General features: G+C 39.7%; 1 protein-coding gene across 1 annotated transcript; it reads right to left on the reverse strand.

Annotated features, from left to right (window-relative positions):
• Positions 1–16,276: 16,276 nt before the first annotated feature.
• Positions 16,277–17,436, reverse strand: LOC112854821 (olfactory receptor 6C75-like). The gene has a single exon (XM_025918369.2). The coding sequence runs from the start codon at positions 17,434–17,436 to the stop codon at positions 16,474–16,476; it is 963 nt and encodes a 320-aa protein (XP_025774154.2). The 3' UTR covers positions 16,277–16,473.
• Positions 17,437–18,828: the final 1,392 nt, after the last annotated feature.

Genomic DNA, 18,828 nt, shown 5'->3' on the forward strand with positions numbered 1-18,828 from the left:
AAAAAAAAAGGTATATTACCTGTAAGGGATGAACAACTTGAATGACTGTGGATTTCTTTTTTCTTTTTTTTTTAATTTGTTTTTTTACATTTATTCATTTTTGAGAGACAGAGAGAGAGCACAAGTGGTGAGGGCCAGAGAGAGGGAGACACAGAATCTGAAGCAGGCTCCAGGCTCCGAGCTATCAGCACAGAGCCCGATGCAGGGCTCGAACTCACAAAACACGAGATCATGACCTGAGCTGAAGTTGGATGCACAACTGACTGAGCCACCCAGGCGCCCCATGAATGACTGTAGATTTCTAACCAGAAACTACAGAAGTAAGCGGCATGATGTTTTCATTTGCTGAAAGAAAAGAACTGTCAATTTGAATTTTTCTTTTTTTAAAAATGCTTATTTGTTTTTGTGAGAGAGAGAGCATAAGTGGGGGAGGTGTAGAGAGAGAAGGGAACAGAGGATCTGAAGCAGGCTCCAAGCTGACAACAGAGGGCAATGTGGGGCTGGAACTCACCAACTGTGAGATGATGACTCTAGCCAAAGTCAGATGTGCAACTGACTGAGCTCAGCCACCCAGGTGCCCCTGTCAATTTGAAATTTTATACTTAGTAAAAGTCACCAATCGTGCTGGGAAAAGTGGACACTGACATGCAGAAGAATGAAACTGGACCACTTTCTTACACCATACACAAAAATAAATTCAAAATGGATGAAAGACCTAAATGTGGGACAGGAAACCATCAAAATGCTACAGGGGAAAACAGGCAGCAACCTCTTTGACCTTGGCCACAGCAGCATCTTACTTGACATGACTCCACAGGCAAGAGAAATAAAAGCAAAAGTGAGCTATTGGTACCTCATCAAGGTAAAAATCTTCTACACAGTGAAGGAAACAATCAACAAAACTAAATGGCAACTGACTGAATGGAAGAAGATATTTGCAAGTGACATATCAGATAAAGGGTTAGTATCCAAAATCTATAAGGAACTTACCAAACTCAACACCACCCCCCTGAAAAAAAGTAATCCAGTAAAGAAATGGACAGAAGACATGATTAGACATTTTCCAAAAAAGACATCCGGATGGCTAAGAGACACATGAAAAGATGCTCAACATCACTCATCATCAGGGAAATAGAAATCAAAACGACAATGAGATATCACCTCACACCTGTCAGAACAGCTAAAATTAACAACTCGGGAAACAATAGATGTTGGTAAAGATGCAGAGAAAGGGAAACCCTTTGCCACTTTGGAACATAGTATGGAGCTTTGTCAAAAAATAAAAAATATAGGGGCGCCTGGGTGGCTCAGTCAGTTAAGCATCCAACTTCAGCTCAGTTCATGATCGCGGTCCGTGAGTTAGAGCCCCGCTTCGGGCTCTGTGCTGACAGCTCAGAGCCTGGAGCCTGCTTCGGATTCTGTGTCTCCCTCTCTCTCTGACCCTCCCCCATTCGTGCTCTGTCTCTCTCTGTCTCAAAAATAAATAAACGTTAAAAAATTAAAAAAAATTAAAAATAGAACTATCATACTGCTTAGCAGTTGCATTACTAGGTATTTATCCAAAGGACACAAAAATGTTGATTTCAAGGGACATATGCACCCCAATGTTTGTAGCGGTACTATCAACAGTAGCCAAATTATGGAAAGAGCTCAAATGTCCATCAACTGATGAATGGATAAAGAAGAGGTGGTATATGTACACAATGGAATACTACTCAGCAATGAAAAAGAATGAAATCTTGCCATTTGCAACAGCGTGGATGGAACTAGAGGGTATTATGCTAAGAAAAATAAGTCCATCAGAGAAGGGAAGATATCATATGATTTCACTCATATGTGGAATTGGATGAATAGAGGGGAAGGGAAGGAAAAATAAGATAAAAACATATGGAGGCAAACCACAGGAAACTGTAATACAGAAAAGAAACTGAAGGTTGCGGGAGGGGAGGTGGGTGGTAGGGATGGTAGGGAGGTAGGCACTTTTTGGGATGAACACTGGCTGTCACATGTAAGAAAGGAATCACTGGGTCCCACTCCTGAAGCCGTGACAACACTGTGTGTTAACTAACTAGAATTTTAAAAGAAGAAAAAAAAAAGGAATGAAGGTAAAGTGAATGTGTTCTGAGATGAAGGAAAGCTAAGAGTATTTGTTGTGGTCAGCTCTGCTGTAAAAGAATTACTAAAGGAAATTATTTTTATTTTTTTTTGATGTTTGTTTATTTTAGCTAAACCAAGTTCTTAAATTTTTTTTTTCAACGTTTATTTATTTTTGGGACAGAGAGAGACAGAGCATGAACAGGGGAGGGGCAGAGAGAGAGGAAGACACAGAATCAGAAACAGGCTCCAGGCTCCGAGCCATCAGCCCAGAGCCTGACGCGGGGCTCGAACTCACGGAGTGCGAGATCGTGACCTGGCTGAAGTCGGACGCATAACCGACTGCGCCACCCAGGCGCCCTAAACCAAGTTCTTAAAGACAGAAGGGAAATGACACCAGAAGAAAATGGTGCATCAGGGATAAGAAGATAGAGAAATGGTAAATATGTTGGCATATATTCCACTTTGAGTTCTTGAAAAATATATTTGATGTTTGAAAGGAGAACAAATAATGTTATCTGCATGGGTTTCCAAAGTATACGTATATAATATATAAAATAATTATAACATAAAGAGGAAGAGGGTAAAGGGATCCATGTAGTTGAAAGATTTCTCAATTCCACTTAAGTGGTAAAGTGTTGACTGTGGAAAGTTAAATATGTAAATTGTAATTTTCATAGTAACCAACTAAAACAATCTATACAAACAGCTATTATTTTTAAAAACCTGATCAATTAAAATGGAATGATAGCAATATTCAAGGAACTCAAATGGAGGCAGGATTAGGGGAAATGAAGGAAGGAAAAACAGGAAAAACTGCATAAAACAAATAACAACATGGTACACCTAAATCCAAGCATATGAATAATTTCATTAAATGGAAATGACCTAAACTCACCCAACTAAAAGAGAGAAGTTGGTATTAATAAATACTGCAAGATTCCACGTATATGAGGTATATATGATTTATATGTAGAAATTAAATGATAGATACTTAGAAATTAAATAATACATTTCAGAATAATTTCTTGGCCAAATAGGAATTATTTATTTATTCCAATCTATTATTTATTTATCACCAATAGGAAGTATTAAGGAAAATATTTTCATTTCTTGAACCGAATGAAAAATGAAAACATAACATCAAAATTGGTGGATGGAAGCTAAAGCAGTGTTTCCAGGGAAATTTATAGTGTTAAATGGTTATAAGTAAGTCGCAAGCCTTGCCCATACTCAGTGGAAGGAGATTACACAAGGGTGTGAATACCAGGAGGTGGGATACTTGGAGGCCATGTGAGAGTCTATATGACACACCACCTTTATAAGATTTCCAGTGGAATAGAGTTGGAAAGGTGGTCAAAGGTAAATCTGTCCTTAGAGGAGAATGGATTTTATTAGCCTTCTACACAGAAAGTGTTTAGAAAAAAAGTGACTAATCTCTTCTTTCCCTTCCCATCTCACGTCTCTATCTCCATCCCAACACAATCCCTTCCTGCAGCCAGCGTTAGTAACAGAGTTTGTAGCCTTCCTTAAATGCTTGTGTGCTTGAATACTCATGTATTAACTCTACTTAAGTAGATTCAATGGGCATTTTTCTCTTTATAAAAGTCAGATCATATTGATTACATTATTTTTAAGCTTGCTTTTTTTCCTCTTGAACTTTTCACTTTGAAATAACTTTAGACTTACCAAAAAAAGTTGCAAAATAAAGGGAAAAAAATCTCATATACCTTTCATATAGCTTCCTCAAATATTAGCATATAACCACAGAACAATGATCATGATCAGGAAATTAATACTTAATTTGCATATCTTATTATATTTTTTCAGTTGTCCTAGTAATGTCTTTTTTCTGGTTCAAGATCCAATCCTGGGCATATATTATATCCAGGCAGTTTCTTGTCTTCTAGACCTTCTCCAGTTTGGGATAGTTTCTTCCATATTTCATTGCCTTTCATGACTTTGATACTTTTGAAGAATGCTATTTATTTTATACAATGATTGTCAATGTGGGTTTATCTGATTACAGTTATGAAATTTTGTCAAAAATCCCATGGAAATGATGTTGTGGCTTTCTCAGGTATATGATGTCACCATATCTTACTGCTAGTGATGTTAGTTTACTAGTAGTTACAGGTAATCACTTGTTTAAAGTGGTGTGTGTTTAAAATTAATAAAGTTAGAGAACTCAGTTAAGCATCAAGTCATTATCTCACAGTCATGGGATCAAGCCCTGCATTGGGCTCCATGCTAACATGGAGCCTGCTTGAGATCTCCTCTCTCCCTCTCTCTCTCTGCCCTTCCCCCACTTGCAAATGCTCTCTCTCTCTCAAAATAAATAAACTAGGGGCGCCTGGGTGGCTAGTCGGTTAAGCGTCCGACTTCAGCTCAGGTCACGATCTCACCATCCGGGAGTTCGAGCCCCGCGGCGGGCTCTGGGCTGATGGCTCAGAGCCTGGAGCCTGCTTCCGATTCTGTGTCTCCCTCTCTCTCTGCCCCTCCCCCGTTCATGCTCTGTCTCTCTCTGTCTCAAAAATAAATAAACGTTAAAAAAAATTTAAAAAAAATAAATGAAATAAACATAAAAAATAAAATTAATAAAGTTACTATTTTTTCCCTTTGTAGTTAATATCTTATTGGCAGATGCTTTGAGACTATGTAAATATTCCACCTTATTCTTTTGCCCACTCATTTAGTATCCAAGGATGATTCTTACTTGAAACAATTATTACTGTGGTATTTTCAAACAGTGGTGTTCTACTTCCATTATTCCATCTACATTTATTAGAATTCTACTATAAGGAAGTGGTTTTCCTTCTCCTCCTATTCAATTCTTTACCTATATCGGTATGAACTCATGGGTATTTGTTTTGTGTAATGGTCTATATCTATTAGTACCACTGTTCATTGTGTTACTCAAATTGTTCCACACATGGCCACTGGGAGTCCCTTCAAGTTAGCTCCTGTGCCTTTTGACATGTCTCTATTATTTGGGGGGCACTTCCTAGCTTTTTGACATCACAAGGAGCTCCAAACTCATCTTGTTCTTTCTTGTAGCAACATTGTAATCAGCCATGGTTCCTTTTATCATGGTGACTTGGGCCATCTCAGCCCAATAATGGTTGATGTATGTTCTCATTGGTCATCTGAAGCTTTCAATTCTTTTTTTTTTTAATTTTTAAAAATGTTTATTTATTATTGAGAGACAGAGAGACACAGAGCGTGAGCAGGGGAGGGGTAGAGAGAGGGGGAGACATAGAATTTGAAGTAGGCTCCAGGATCTGAGTTGTTAGCACAGAGCCCGACGTGGGGCTCAAACTCACAAACTGTGAGATCATGACCTGAGCCGAAGTCGGTCGCTTAACCAACTGAGCCACCCAGGCACCCCCTGAAGCTTTTAATTCTTTAACAGAGCTTCTTACCACTGAATCTAGCTGTGTTTATTTTGCTTTCCTAGAACTAGTGGTGTGTAAGTCCTTGTGCACTCCCACATACTTAGGTTTAAAACAAATATAAATAAATAGGAACTTGTGATAGCAATTCTTCCTGGGAGAAGTACTGACTTTCCATACCATCATTTTCTTTTACTGTTATTAACCAAGTTCTGAGATGACCTCTCTTTTTTCTTGCTCATTTTGTTTGACCCTTGCTTGAATGTTAAAAGTGAAGCTTCTTAAGGACAGGGGTGGGATAGAGACTTTCCTACTCACCATTCAGCTGGCTTTGGGACTAATTGGTATGCATATGCTGTTAGGCCAGCTTTTGCCTTTGTTTATTGCTGGAACAATAAACTCTTCCTCTAAAAAACACTCCATGGGAAGGTTCTGTCTCGTCTGTTTAAACAAGAAAACACAGGACGTCTTTATTCTTAGTTTCCCTACTCCAGAGCTAATGATTTCCTGGCTATTACAGGTTTATAATCAAAAGTCTAACACACCATCTCATAAGGACCACTAGATGCTGGCTATGGAGACTTGCACTTTTTTGTGCCCAAATGGATGTCTCTGCCCACACCAAACCTTTAAGCAGAACTCATATGTATTCTCACTATAACCACAATTCGTGTGCTTATTTTCTTAGATAGCACAATTTCACTAAACATGAATAAGAATTGCAAAGACTATTATGGGGAACTTTTGAAATGGTGAAGACAAAGCATCTTGGACTAACTTCTGGCAAGAAGGAAACATACCAAATATTCAGAAGGCCATTTCAGGGGCCCCTAAGTGGCTCAGGTCATGATCTTGTGGTTTGTGGGTTTGAGCCCTGCGTTGGGCTCTGTGCTGATAGCTCAGAGCCTGGAGCCTGCTTCAGATTCTGTGTCTCCTTCTCTCTCTCAACCCTCCCCTGCTCATGCTCTGTCTCTTTCTCTCAAAAATAAATAAACGTTAAAAAAAAGCCATTTTTAATTGGTATGTGGAGGGCTCAAAACAAACTTCTTACCCCATTACAGTTTTCCCCCCAAATTCTCTGGGGAATGCTGAAGTTAAGGAAACACTTTATTTGGGGCACCTGGGTGGCTCAGTCGGTTGAGTGTCCGACTTCGGCTCAGGTCATTATCTCACAGTTCGTGGGTTTGAGCCCCGCGTCAGGCTCTGTGCTGACAGCTCAGAGCCTGGAGCCTGCTTCAGATTCTGTGTCTTCCTCTCTCTCTCTGCCCCTCCCCTGCCCACATTCTGTCAACCTCTCTCTCAAAAAATAAACATTAAAAAAAGAAACCACTTTATTTGGGTCTTCATACACTGGCCCTCCTTGTGCATTCTTTATGTTCGACTTGCTGTGATTTCACAACTTAGACTGCTCTCAAGGTCTTGCCCAGAAGACTATTGATTTAATGGGCCATTCTTCCCTCCAGATTGCTTTGCCAGAAGGTAAATCAGAGGAAGATGAAATAAGCTGAATTATATTACAACCATAATAAAGAATTTCCCAGACCACAGAAAAACCAAAACATTGCTACAGGATTTTGAATTATATTAGTCATTTACTGGCCAGGGATTTTAGATCTAAGCCAATTACTCTTTTCCCATTAAAGACAAGATTTATTGAAACCTATCATGTTGGAAAGTGAAAACAATTTAAAAAATTCCATCATGGAGGGGAGCCTGGGAGGCTCAGTTGATTAAGCATCCGACTTAGGCTCAGGTCATGATCTGACAGTTAGTGAGTTTGAGCCCCGCGTCCAGCTCTGTGCTAACAGCTTGGAGAATGGAGCCTGCTTCAGATTCTGTGCCTTCCTCTCTCTGCCCCTCCCCTACTCGTGCTCTGTCTCTGTCCCTCTCTCTCAAAAAAAAAAAAAAAAACATTAAAAAAATTTTCTAAAGTTCCATCATGAAAATACTTTAAAAAGGCCTGGAAACAGTAAGAAAAGAAAAGTAGTCCTTTTTGAATAGTCCTTTTTGTTTGAATAAACAACAACAAAAAAGACTTGAAAAGATTCTAGAATTCTGTTTCAAGAAACTTTAAACAATACTCTTGGGTCGACTCTAAGCTAATGTGGAAGGATCCCTATTCTCTCTTCGTATAAATGGGCTAAAACCTGAAATAGGAAGCTTGGTCAGAAAATTATATGAGAAATTATGGATCTGGTGGATGTCTAACATTTAGCTGAACATTAGGATGGACTTAAAAGTATTGATCCATAAAATACCTTGGAATAAACCTAATCAAAGATGTAAAATATCAGTAGGCTGAAAACTATAGAAAACTTATGAAGGAAATTGAAGAAGACATAAAGAAATGAAAAAACATTCCATGCTTATGGATAGGAAGAATAAATATAGTGTCAATACTACCCAAAGCAATCTACACATTCAATGCAATCCCAATCAAAATTGCACTGGCATTCTTCTCAAAGCTAGAACAAACAATCCTAAAATTTGTATGGAACCACAAAAGACCCTTGAATAGCCAAAGTAATATTGAAAAAGAAAACCAAAGCAGGAGGCATCACAGTCCCAGACTTTAGCCTCTACTACAAAGCTGTAATCATCAAGACAGTATGGTATTGGCACAAAAACAGACATAGACCAATGGAATAGAATAGAGAACCCAGAATTGGACCCACAAATGTATGGCCAACTAATCTCTGTCAAAGCAGGAAAGAGTATCCAATGGAAAAAAGACAGTCTCTTTAGCAAATGGTGCTGGGAGAACTGGACAGCAACATGCAGAAGAAGGAAACTAGACCACTTTCTTACACCATATACAAAAATAAACTCAAAATGCATGAAAGACCTAAATGTGAAACAGGAAACCATCAAAACCCTAGAGTAGAAAGCAGGCAACAACCTCTTTGACCTCAGCCTCAGCAATTTCTTGCTCAACACATCTCCAAAGGCAAGGGAATTAAAAGCAAAAATGGACTATTAGGACCTCATCAAGATAAAAAGCTTCTGCACTGCAAAGAAAACAATCAACAAAACTAAAAGGCAACCTATGGAATAGGAAAAGATATTTGCAAATGACATATTGGATAAAGGGTAGTATCCAAAATCTATAAAGAATTTATCAAACGCCACACCCGAAAAACAAATAATCTAGGGAAGAAATGGGCAGAAGACATGAATAGACACTTTTCCAAAGAAGACATCCAGATCAACAGACACATGAAAAGATGCTCAATATCACTCATCCTCAAGGAAATACAAATCAAAACCACACTGAGATACCACCTCACACTGGTCAAATTGGCTAAAATTAACAATTCAGGAAACAACAGATGCTGGCGAGGATGTGGAGACACGGGAACCCTCTTGCACTGTTGGTGGGAATGCAAAGTGGTGTAGCCACTCTGGAAACAGTGTGGAGGTTCCTCAAAAAATTAAAAATAGAACTACCCTACGACCCAGCAATAGCACTGCTAGTAATTTATCCAAAGGATACAGGAGTGCTGATTCATAGGAACATATGTAACCCCAATGTTTATAGCAGCACTATCGACAATAGCCAAATTATGGAAAGAGCCTAAATGTCCATCAACTGATAAATGGATAAAGAAGATGTGGTTTATATATACAATGGAATACTACTTGGCAATGAGAAAGAATGAAATCATGCCATTTGCAGCAACGTGGATGGAAGTGGAAGGTATTATGCTAAGTGAAATAAGTCAGTCAGAGAAAGGCAGATATGATATGTTTTCACTCATGTGGAATTTGAGAAACTTAACAGAAGACCATGGAGGAAGGGAAGGGAAGGGGGGAAAATACTTACAAACAGAGAGGGAGGAAGGCAAACCATAAGAGACTCTTAATACAGAGAACAAACTGAGAGCTGGTAGGGGGGTGGGGGAGAGGAGAAAATGGGTGATGGGCATTGAGAAGGGCACTTGTTGGGATGAACACTGGGTATTGTATGTAAGCGATGAACCACGGGAAGTTACCCCAAAAAGCAAGTGCACACTTTACCCGCTGTATGTTAGCCAATTTGACAATAAGTTATATTTAAAAAAATTTTTTTCAACGTTTTTTATTTATTTTTGGGACAGAGAGAGACAGAGCATGAACGGGGGAGGGGGAGGGGCAGAGAGAGAGGGAGACACAGAATCGGAAACAGGCTCCAGGCTCTGAGCCATCAGCCCAGAGCCTGACGCGGGGCTCGAACTCCCGGACTGCGAGATCATGACCTGGCTGAAGTCGGACGCTTAACCAACTGCGCCACCCAGGCGCCCCGACAATAAGTTATATTTAAAAAAAAAGTATTGATAAATGTAGGACCAACAACAAACTTATGGCCGCTGTGATAAAACAACCGGTCCCTGAAACAGAAATTGAAAGGCCCTCCATCATCTAAGAATTACAGAACTATTATAGAACTATTAATGAGGATTTGTGCAGCTATATAAGCAAATAAGTAATGGGAAGACGCAATATCCCATTTTATGTATGTATGTATGTATGTATGTATGTATGTATGTATGTATGTATCATCTATCTATGTGCTTTCATTGTGTGCCCAAAGGGCTCCACATGCTTGGCAAGTCTGTAGACTTTGGTTCTTCACCAATGACCCACTGTTTTTTTTTTTTTAAGTCTTTATTTAAATTATAGTTAGTTAACGTACAGTATAACATTAGTTTAAGGTGTACCATTTAGTGATTTAACACTTACATACAACACCGAGTGCTCATCACAAGTGCGCTCAATCCCTATCATGTATTTAGCCATCCCCCCACTCACCTCCTCTCTGGTAACCATCATTTTGTTGTATATAGTTAAGAGTATGTTTCTTGGGTTGCCCCCCCCCCCTTTTTCTCTATACTTGAAGCTTTTTATTTTGACGTAGTCCCAATAGTTTATTTTTGCTTTTCTTTCCCTTGCCTCAGGAGACATACCTAGTGAGAAGTAGCTATGGCTGGGGGCCTGGGTGGCTCAGTCAGTTAAGTGTACAACTTTGGCTCAGGTCATGATCTCATGGTTGATGAGTTCAAGCCCCACATCCGGCTCTGTGCTGCCAGCTCAGAGCCTGGAGCCTGCTTCACATTCTGTGTCTCCCACTCTCTGCCCCTCCCCTGCTCATGCTCTGTCTCTCTTCGAAAATAAATAAACATTAAAAAAAAAAAAAAAAAGAAGTTGCTATGGCTGATGTCAAAATGTTTATGGCCTATGTTCTCCTCCAGGATTTTTATGGTTTCCCATCTCACATTTTGGTTTTTAATCCATTTTGAATTTGTTTTTGTGTATGGTATAAGAAAGTACTCCAATTTCATTCTAATTTGCTAAGAGGGTAGATCTTATATTAAGTGCTGTGTGTGTGTGTGTGTGTGTGTGTGTGTGTGTGTGTTGTGATCTCAAATAAGAGTCTTTTTAATGGTAAGATTGTTGGAAAATTGACTAATGTCTATGAACAGTGCTTTTGATTGGGGATTAGTGATTCTAGGGGCACAGGAAAGAAGTCATTTGAAATTTATATTCAGGTACCAGACATTAAAAAAAAATATTAACATTTATTTATTTTTGAGAGAGAGAGAGAGACAGACACACAGAGTGAGCAGAGAAGGGGCAGAGAGAGAGAGAGAGTGAGACACAGAATGTGAAGCAGGCTCCAGGCTCTGAGCTGGCAGCACAGAGCCTGACACGGGACTAAAACTCATGAACTGCGAGTTCATGACCTGAAGTCAGGTGCTTAACTGGCTGAGCTACCCAGGTGCCCCAGGAACCAGACATTTTAATCATTGTGGCCATAAATTGCTTTCCTTCCCCCTGTACCGCAGAACTTATGCTGTTCCCAGTTCTGTTACTATAAAAATTCTTAAACGTTTCTCTGGATAAAAACCCTATTATGAATATTTGTTACAGGACTATTTCTGGGTGCCTGGGTGGCTCAGGCAGTTAAGTGTCTGATGCTTGATTTCATCTCAGGTCATGATCTTGCAGTTCATGAGTTTGAGTCCCATGTCGGTTTCCATGCTGACAATGTGAAGCCTGCTTAGGATTCTCTCTCCATCTCTACCCCTTCCCTGCTTGCATTCTCTCTCTTTCTAGAGCTCTCTCTCTCTCTCTCTCAAAATAAATAAATAAACATTTAAAAAGGGTATTTCTTATAAAAAACATATAAAATTTAGGCAGGGGATTAGTTGTCTGTCAATATTTCAATTGATTATATTCTTCATAGAATACTTTGAAGTGAAAGAATATATTGCATACTCTTGTATAGTGCAGAAAGTTTCAGATTCTAAATGTAATCAGAGATTGACTGTAAATGTAATCATCTTCTTATCTTTAGGAAGAGAATGAAGATTTTTTTTGTAGATGTATTCAAATGTTGGTTTTTAAAAGATCCCACTCTTCCATTAATAATATATTCACAATGTTTTTTATGTAATAGATGCTCACTCTATAATACTCAAGGAAGTGAAAATATTATACACAAAAGTCAATCTTTAAGTTACATAGAATCATTAAATGTAGGTGCCCTGAGCTTAAAACGCTGTCATAATTTTTGAGGAGTTTGAAAAGTAATAAAAATGTATCTTGACCAGTTGGGTTGACCATTTGTCCTTTTTATTCTTGATATGTAGGATGTCTGTGGGGGATGACCTGCTCGTCCTCACCCAGTGGGAGGCCTTGTACTATCTTTCTCCTCCAGAGTCCATAGGCGCCATATATGAGGACCCTGTCCGTGTAGTTGTTTATATCATCTTCATGTTGGAATCATGTGCATTCTTTTCTAAGAGGTAAGCAGAGGTATCTGGTTCCTCAGCCAAAGATCTATTTGTTGTATTTTAAAATAAACATTTTTTTATTTAAAATGGTAATTGAAACATTCTTATTTACCTTTGTAATTTAAACTTTAAGTCATACTTTTTTCTTTACTTTTTCTTCAAATCTTTATTTGAACTCTAATTAGTTAACATACAGTGCAATATTGGTTTCAGGAGTAGAATTAAGTGATTCATCACTTACATACAATACCCAGGGCACAACACTACAAGTGCCCTACTAAATACACATCACCCACTAACCTATCTCCCACCCACTTTCCTCCATCAGCCCTCAGTTTGCTCTTTATCTTTAAGAGTCTCTTATGGTTTGCTTCCCCCTCTCTCTTTTTACCCTTCCCATATGTTCATCTGTTTTGTTTCTTAAATTCCACATATGAGTGAAATAATGTGGTATTTGTCTTTTTCTGACTTATTTTGCTTAGCATAATACACTGTCTCCATCCACAGCATTGCAAATGGCAAGACTTCATTCTTTTTGATGGCTGAGTAATATTCCAGTGTGTGTGTGTGTGTGTGTGTGTGTGTGTGTGTGTGTGTGTGCGTGTAATCACATCTTCTTTATCCATTCATCAGTTGATGGATATTCAGGTTCTTTCCACAGTTTGGCTATTATTGATAATGCTGCTATAAACATCAGAGTGCGTGTACTCATTCAAATCTGAATTTTTGTATCCTTTAGGTAAATACCTACTAGTGCAGTTGCTGAATCTTAGGGTAGTTCTATTTTTACCTTTTTGAGGAATCTCCATATGGTTTTCAGAGTGGCTGCACAAGTCTGCATTCCACTAACAGTGCAAGAGGGTACCCCTTTTTCTGCATCCTTGCCAACATCTGTTGTTTCTTGTGTTGTTACTTTTAGCCATTCTGACAGGTGTGAGGTGACGTCTCATTGTGGTTTTGATTTGTATTTCTCTGATGATGAGTGATGTTGAGTATCTTTTCAGATGTCTGTTAGCCATTTGGATGTGTTCTTTGGAAAGTGTCTATTCATGTCTTCTGCACATGTCTTAACTGGGTTATTTGTTTTTTGGGTGTTAAGTTTGATAAGTTCTTTATAGATTTTGTATACTAACCCTTTATCAGATATGTCATTTGCAAATACCTTCTCCCATTCTATAGGCTGTCTTTTAATTGTGTTGGTTATTTCCTTCACTGTGCAGATGTTTTTCTCTTGATAAAGTCCCAATAGTTCATTTTGCTTTTGTTTCCCTTGCCTCAGGGGACATAGCTAGTAAGAAGTTGCTATGGCTGATGTCAAAGAGGTTGCTCTCTGAATCATGATGCCTCCCCGCTCCTATGCCTGGGAACAGTGCAGCATGTTGGCACTACCCATTCTTTTTGTGACCCAGGGCATCCTCAGACCATGCTGTCCACTCCTGGACATGTTGTCTACCCTCCTTCACCACCAGAGAACCTTTAAGCAAGGAATGACCCAGGTAGTGGTGGACTTCTAAAACTTCAGGTTTTGTGTTCCGCTGCTTATCATACCTTGTGGTCGTCTCCATAAACAGGGCACCTTCCCTTCTGCAGCACACACAGTTTTTTATCTCCCCCCCAAAAAACTCTCAGCACTTCCTACTTTCCAGAATGTGGTCACTTTTCTACTTATAGACTTGAAGTTTTGTTCTTTAAATCCTCAGGTTTGTCTCGTGGGTGTTCAAACGATTTGATAATTGTCTAGCTGTGTTCACAGGATGAGGCAAGCTTAGAGTACACTCATCCACCATCTGTATTAAGTGCTTTTACCTAGCATACACGGAAAAAAATCAACAACAAGGGGACCAGGAAGAAAGTTTTGGAGGTGTTAGATAGGTTCCTAGCAATGATAGTGATGACAGTTTCAAGGATTTATACTTATCTACAAACACATCAAGTTGTACACATCAAATATCTACAGCTTTTTGTATGTCAGTCATACTTCAAGGAAGTGGTTTAAAAATTGTGAGTGGAAATATTGTCAACATAGAATTAGGTTAGGGGATTTTCTAAATAAAATGTTTTTTAGCACCAGAATCTAGAGCATTAATCTACTCATTAGGGTTTGTCCTTCCCTGGGTACCATCTATGGCTGGTAACGACCCTCCTGGATTTATAGACTCAGTTTTGGATTTCTGGTCTTCATTTTTCTATTTGTCAGGCTCACCCTTCAAGCACAGTCTATCTCAAGGTAATATAAAGCGCATTTAGTTAAAGTATAATAAACTATTATCAAAACCTGACTAAACCTTTGGGGAGGCTCACACTCTTTTCAGTAGTTTGACCACAATTCCTTAACTTATTCCTGCCTTGCCAAACCTCAACCATTTCTTTTTTTTTTTTTCAACGTTTTTATTTATTTTTGGGACAGAGAGAGACAGAGCATGAACGGGGGAGGGGCAGAGAGAGAGGGAGACACAGAATCGGAAACAGGCTCCAGGCTCCGAGCCATCAGCCAGAGCCCGACGCGAGGCTCGAACTCACTGACCGCGAGATCGTGACCTGGCTGAAGTCGGACGCTTAACCGACTGCGCCACCCAGGCACCCCAAACCTCAACCATTTCAATACAGCCTTCAGTAGTTCAGCTCTGAACTACTTCCATGTTCCCACAGCATCTTGTTGCTCTCTCCATGAGTATTTTCAAGTGGGTGCCAGAGATTATTGGGCCAATTTCCATATTTTGTGAAGGAGGTCACTTCAGTGTTTTTGGAAGTTGACCAGGTAGGGTGAAGGCAGCACCAGGCTTCTCCAGTGCAAATGATTCAGAGTCTGCTATGGTCCCTTTGTATTCCACTCCCAGTGCCACTTCTCTAAGCCATCATTCTCTTTCTTCTAATTCTCTAACAGTCCCACTTTCCCACTCTGATCTCAGCTTTTCCAAACACTTTTTGATACAATGTATACAGCTAATCATCTGTGATTTTTTAGGGCATGTTTGCTATTTACTCATTATCAATAAGATGAAATCTGAAATTTGTAAAAGGACCATCAGGACAAATATGCTCTAGTCATAGTTTAGGGTGTGTTTCATAAAATGTACCTGAGATTACCTACCCTCAGGGTTTGGGATAATAAACAAAACTTGCCTTAATCTTTCTAGAGATGTTGCTTCTGAAGAATAATAGACACATTCTAGCTGGAAAATAGGTATAAAAACTACACAAAGTTTGAGGATTGAGGTAATGGAAATATTGGTTTTAAACTAAGTTATCAATCCGAAGATACCTTTTAGTTGACAACACAAGACAAATAGGAAAAATGTTTGATTTGTTTATTTTCATTAGTAGCATGAAGTAGATAAGCAAAACTCAGATTCTGTGAACTTGAATCTTTGGAAGAGATTATAGAAATAAGAAATAAGTGCTCTCTTCCAGTGATACACAGAAGCATTCTGTGGCAATAGCTTTTGGATAGGAACCAATCATAAGTATGTATTATGCACCTGAGGGGTTGTAGCTAGAATAAATAATTTAGAAAAATAGGAGCATTGGTAAACCATGGGAAGCTGTGGTTATCTCCTCTCCATAGAGAATGGTCTGAACCTGAGAACAATTCCGTTTCTCTCCAGAATGGGATTGATGCATACATATGTAACTAAGCTAAGGACTGAGGACACCATTTTACACACCATTACACCTGATGCAAACCATATATATTTGAAGGTGAGGGATACTATGACCATTATTGCCTAGGGATAGGCATAGAGGTAATGCGGCCACAAACCCTGGTACTATTAACTTCATTTCCTTCATAACCACAACGTAATATACAGCATTCTATCATTTTAATTATCTAGATGCCTTTTGGTAAATATTTATTAATTCTGCTCAGCCATGTTTATAGCTAGAGAGAAGTGAAATAAATAAGTATACAAATTCCTAAATTTTGGAAATTTCAGGCACATGAATTATATCATAGAGAAGAATAAAAATTCAATAAGCGTTTTTGCATTTAATCAACTGTCATCAAAATGTGGAATGTTTAGGGAGAAGACAGGTAAGCACATTAAGATAAAATGTGGCCTTGAAAAACAGATTTCCATTTTTCCAGGAATGTACAGAGGTCAAGTGGGTGTGCCAGAGACCCTATACTAGAAAGCTGTGGACTGCTACATTGGCCAGAATGAAGTCAAATGTTTTTCTGAAGCCTTCCATTCCAGGGCCATGTGATTTTATTTTCATCTTGATATTTTCAACCTGCACATTTTCTCCTTCAGAGCCTGCTGTACCTGCTTATTGCGCAGAGTGTAGATGACAGGGTTGAGCAGTGGCGTTACCACCGTGTTCACAAGGGCAGCCTCCCTGTTGGAGTTCAGCCTGTTCCTTTGCTTTGGTTTCACGTATATAAAGACACAGCTGCCATACATCAGAGAGAGGACAATGAGGTGAGAGGAGCAGGTGGAGAAAGCTTTCTGTCGCTCCTTGGCTGATGGGAGTCGCACAATTGTGACTACTATGTTGCTGTATGCAATGATGGTTATGATAAGCGATGTCAAAAGGATCAACAAAGCGATGACAAAGGCCAACATTTCAACAGACCTGGTATTAGAACAGGAGAGATGAATCAAAGGATCAAGGTCACAGAAGAAGTGGGGAATGACATGGGGGCCACAGAACGATAACCTGGAAACCATTACTAGTGGACCAGTGATGAGAATGAAGGCCAAAGCACAGCAGGCAGTGACCAAGAGGAAGCAAGTCTTGAGGTTCATGATGGTTGGGTAATGCAGGGGCTTGCAAATGGCCATGTACCGATCCACAGACATCACTGCTATGAGGAGGAAACCTGCTGCTCCCAGATAGACAAACACAAAGGCTTGTATGAAACAGGCAAGAAAGGAAATGGTTTGCCGGCCTAAAAGAAAGATGACCAGCAACTTAGGAATAACAGCACTTATGAAACAACACTCAAAGAAGGAGAAAATGCTGAGGAAAAAGTACATAGGTGTCTGGAGCCGGGAGTCAGCACAGGTGATGGTGACTATGACAGCATTGCCTGTAATGGATGCCAGGTAGGCCAGCAGGTGCACCAGGAAGAGGACCTTTCCCAGGTGTTGGATGGCAGGAAACCCCTCCAAGGTGAATTCTTGGACAGTGGTCCCGTTCCGCATTTCCATGGGCATCTCTTTCCACAGCATCATCCCTGCTGGTCTTAACCTACAATAAAAACAACCATGAGCTCAAAGGTTTGAGGGGATCATGATTAAGTTACCTGTCTATCCAAGAAAGTGGCTGGGCAGATAGTAAAGTGGTTTAGCTAGTTGGTTCTTAAAACATTTTTTTTAATGTTTATTCAGTTTTCAGAGAGAGAGGGAAGGAGCGAGGGGCAGAGAGGGACAGACACAGAGAATCCAAACCAGGTTCTGCGATGTCAGCTCAAAGCGATGTGAAGCCGGAAAACAGACTGTGAGATCATGACATGAGCTGAAATTGGGTGCTCAATTGACTGACCCACTGGCACTTAGCCAGCTGGTTCTTATAGTCTAATTATAATGTTACGATCATTAAGATAATGCTTAAATAGAGCATCATCAGTAGAGTTATTGGCATGTTTGTAGTTATCAAACATTTCCTTGTGTTAATACTATTATCAATTTGTAAGTAAACATAACAGTTATTTAGTAATATTCCCTTTGAACATACCTTTTTAATAATGCAGCACATTCTATGGTCTGAGTTGTCATCATCATCTGTTGAGGATCTATGCTTGTTCTATGCTGGTCTCTGAAATTCAGTATTTCTATGAGTCTTCACAATAAACACGAACCCCTTCTTCTATAGAAGCAGAAACTGAGGCTTAGAGAGCTCCAGAGAGCTTAAGTCACATAGCTGGGACCTTAGCCAGAATGCCTGAATCTGGAGTGCCTGCTATTTCCAAATGAGGTGACAAAATATTCTAAAACGGGAACAAATCTATTGCTGATCTCTCAACCTAAGTGCAAGATTAGCTTTATCTTTCTTGTTTCTACCCTTAGTTATAATCCCTGTTGAGTTACTGGCCTGTGGAATGACACGGGGCTGAGAGAGCATCTACTTTAGCTCAAGCATTTTATAGAAGAGACTGGAGACCAGAGACATTGGGTGCTGCTCAACAACATGCCGTAAACTGTAAATCCAGGATTTACCACCTGCCCCTTTGGTTCACGCTGGCCTGTGAGGGAGGGGGGCTGACAGTAGTTCACAGAATTAACCCACTTAGGAAGATATGCTGGGAACCTGGAATGCATACATCCACTCTTCCATGAAGCTCAGTGAACATTCTTCTCTCTTCAGTCCTCTCAATCACTGACTTCTCTCACGATGGTGTTTGACTCTAGCATCTCAATATTAGGCTAAAAGCTGGCAGTGTGGAATGTGTCACTCTCACTACCCCACAGTGTGCCAGGCCCCCTGAAGGGCCTCTCATGAAGCCAAACTGCTCATCCCCGAGTGGCACAGCCTGAGGGTGCACCTGCTTCTCTTCCAGTAGACCCCAGGAAGTTCACCAAGTCACTACGGTGCCTGAGGCCAGTCACACACGGGAGTTAACTCTT

The sequence above is a fragment of the Puma concolor genome, chromosome D2 (genome assembly GCF_028749965.1).
Source record: "Puma concolor isolate L17-30 chromosome D2, mPumCon1.1.hap2, whole genome shotgun sequence".
Classification (NCBI taxonomy): domain Eukaryota; kingdom Metazoa; phylum Chordata; class Mammalia; order Carnivora; family Felidae; genus Puma; species Puma concolor.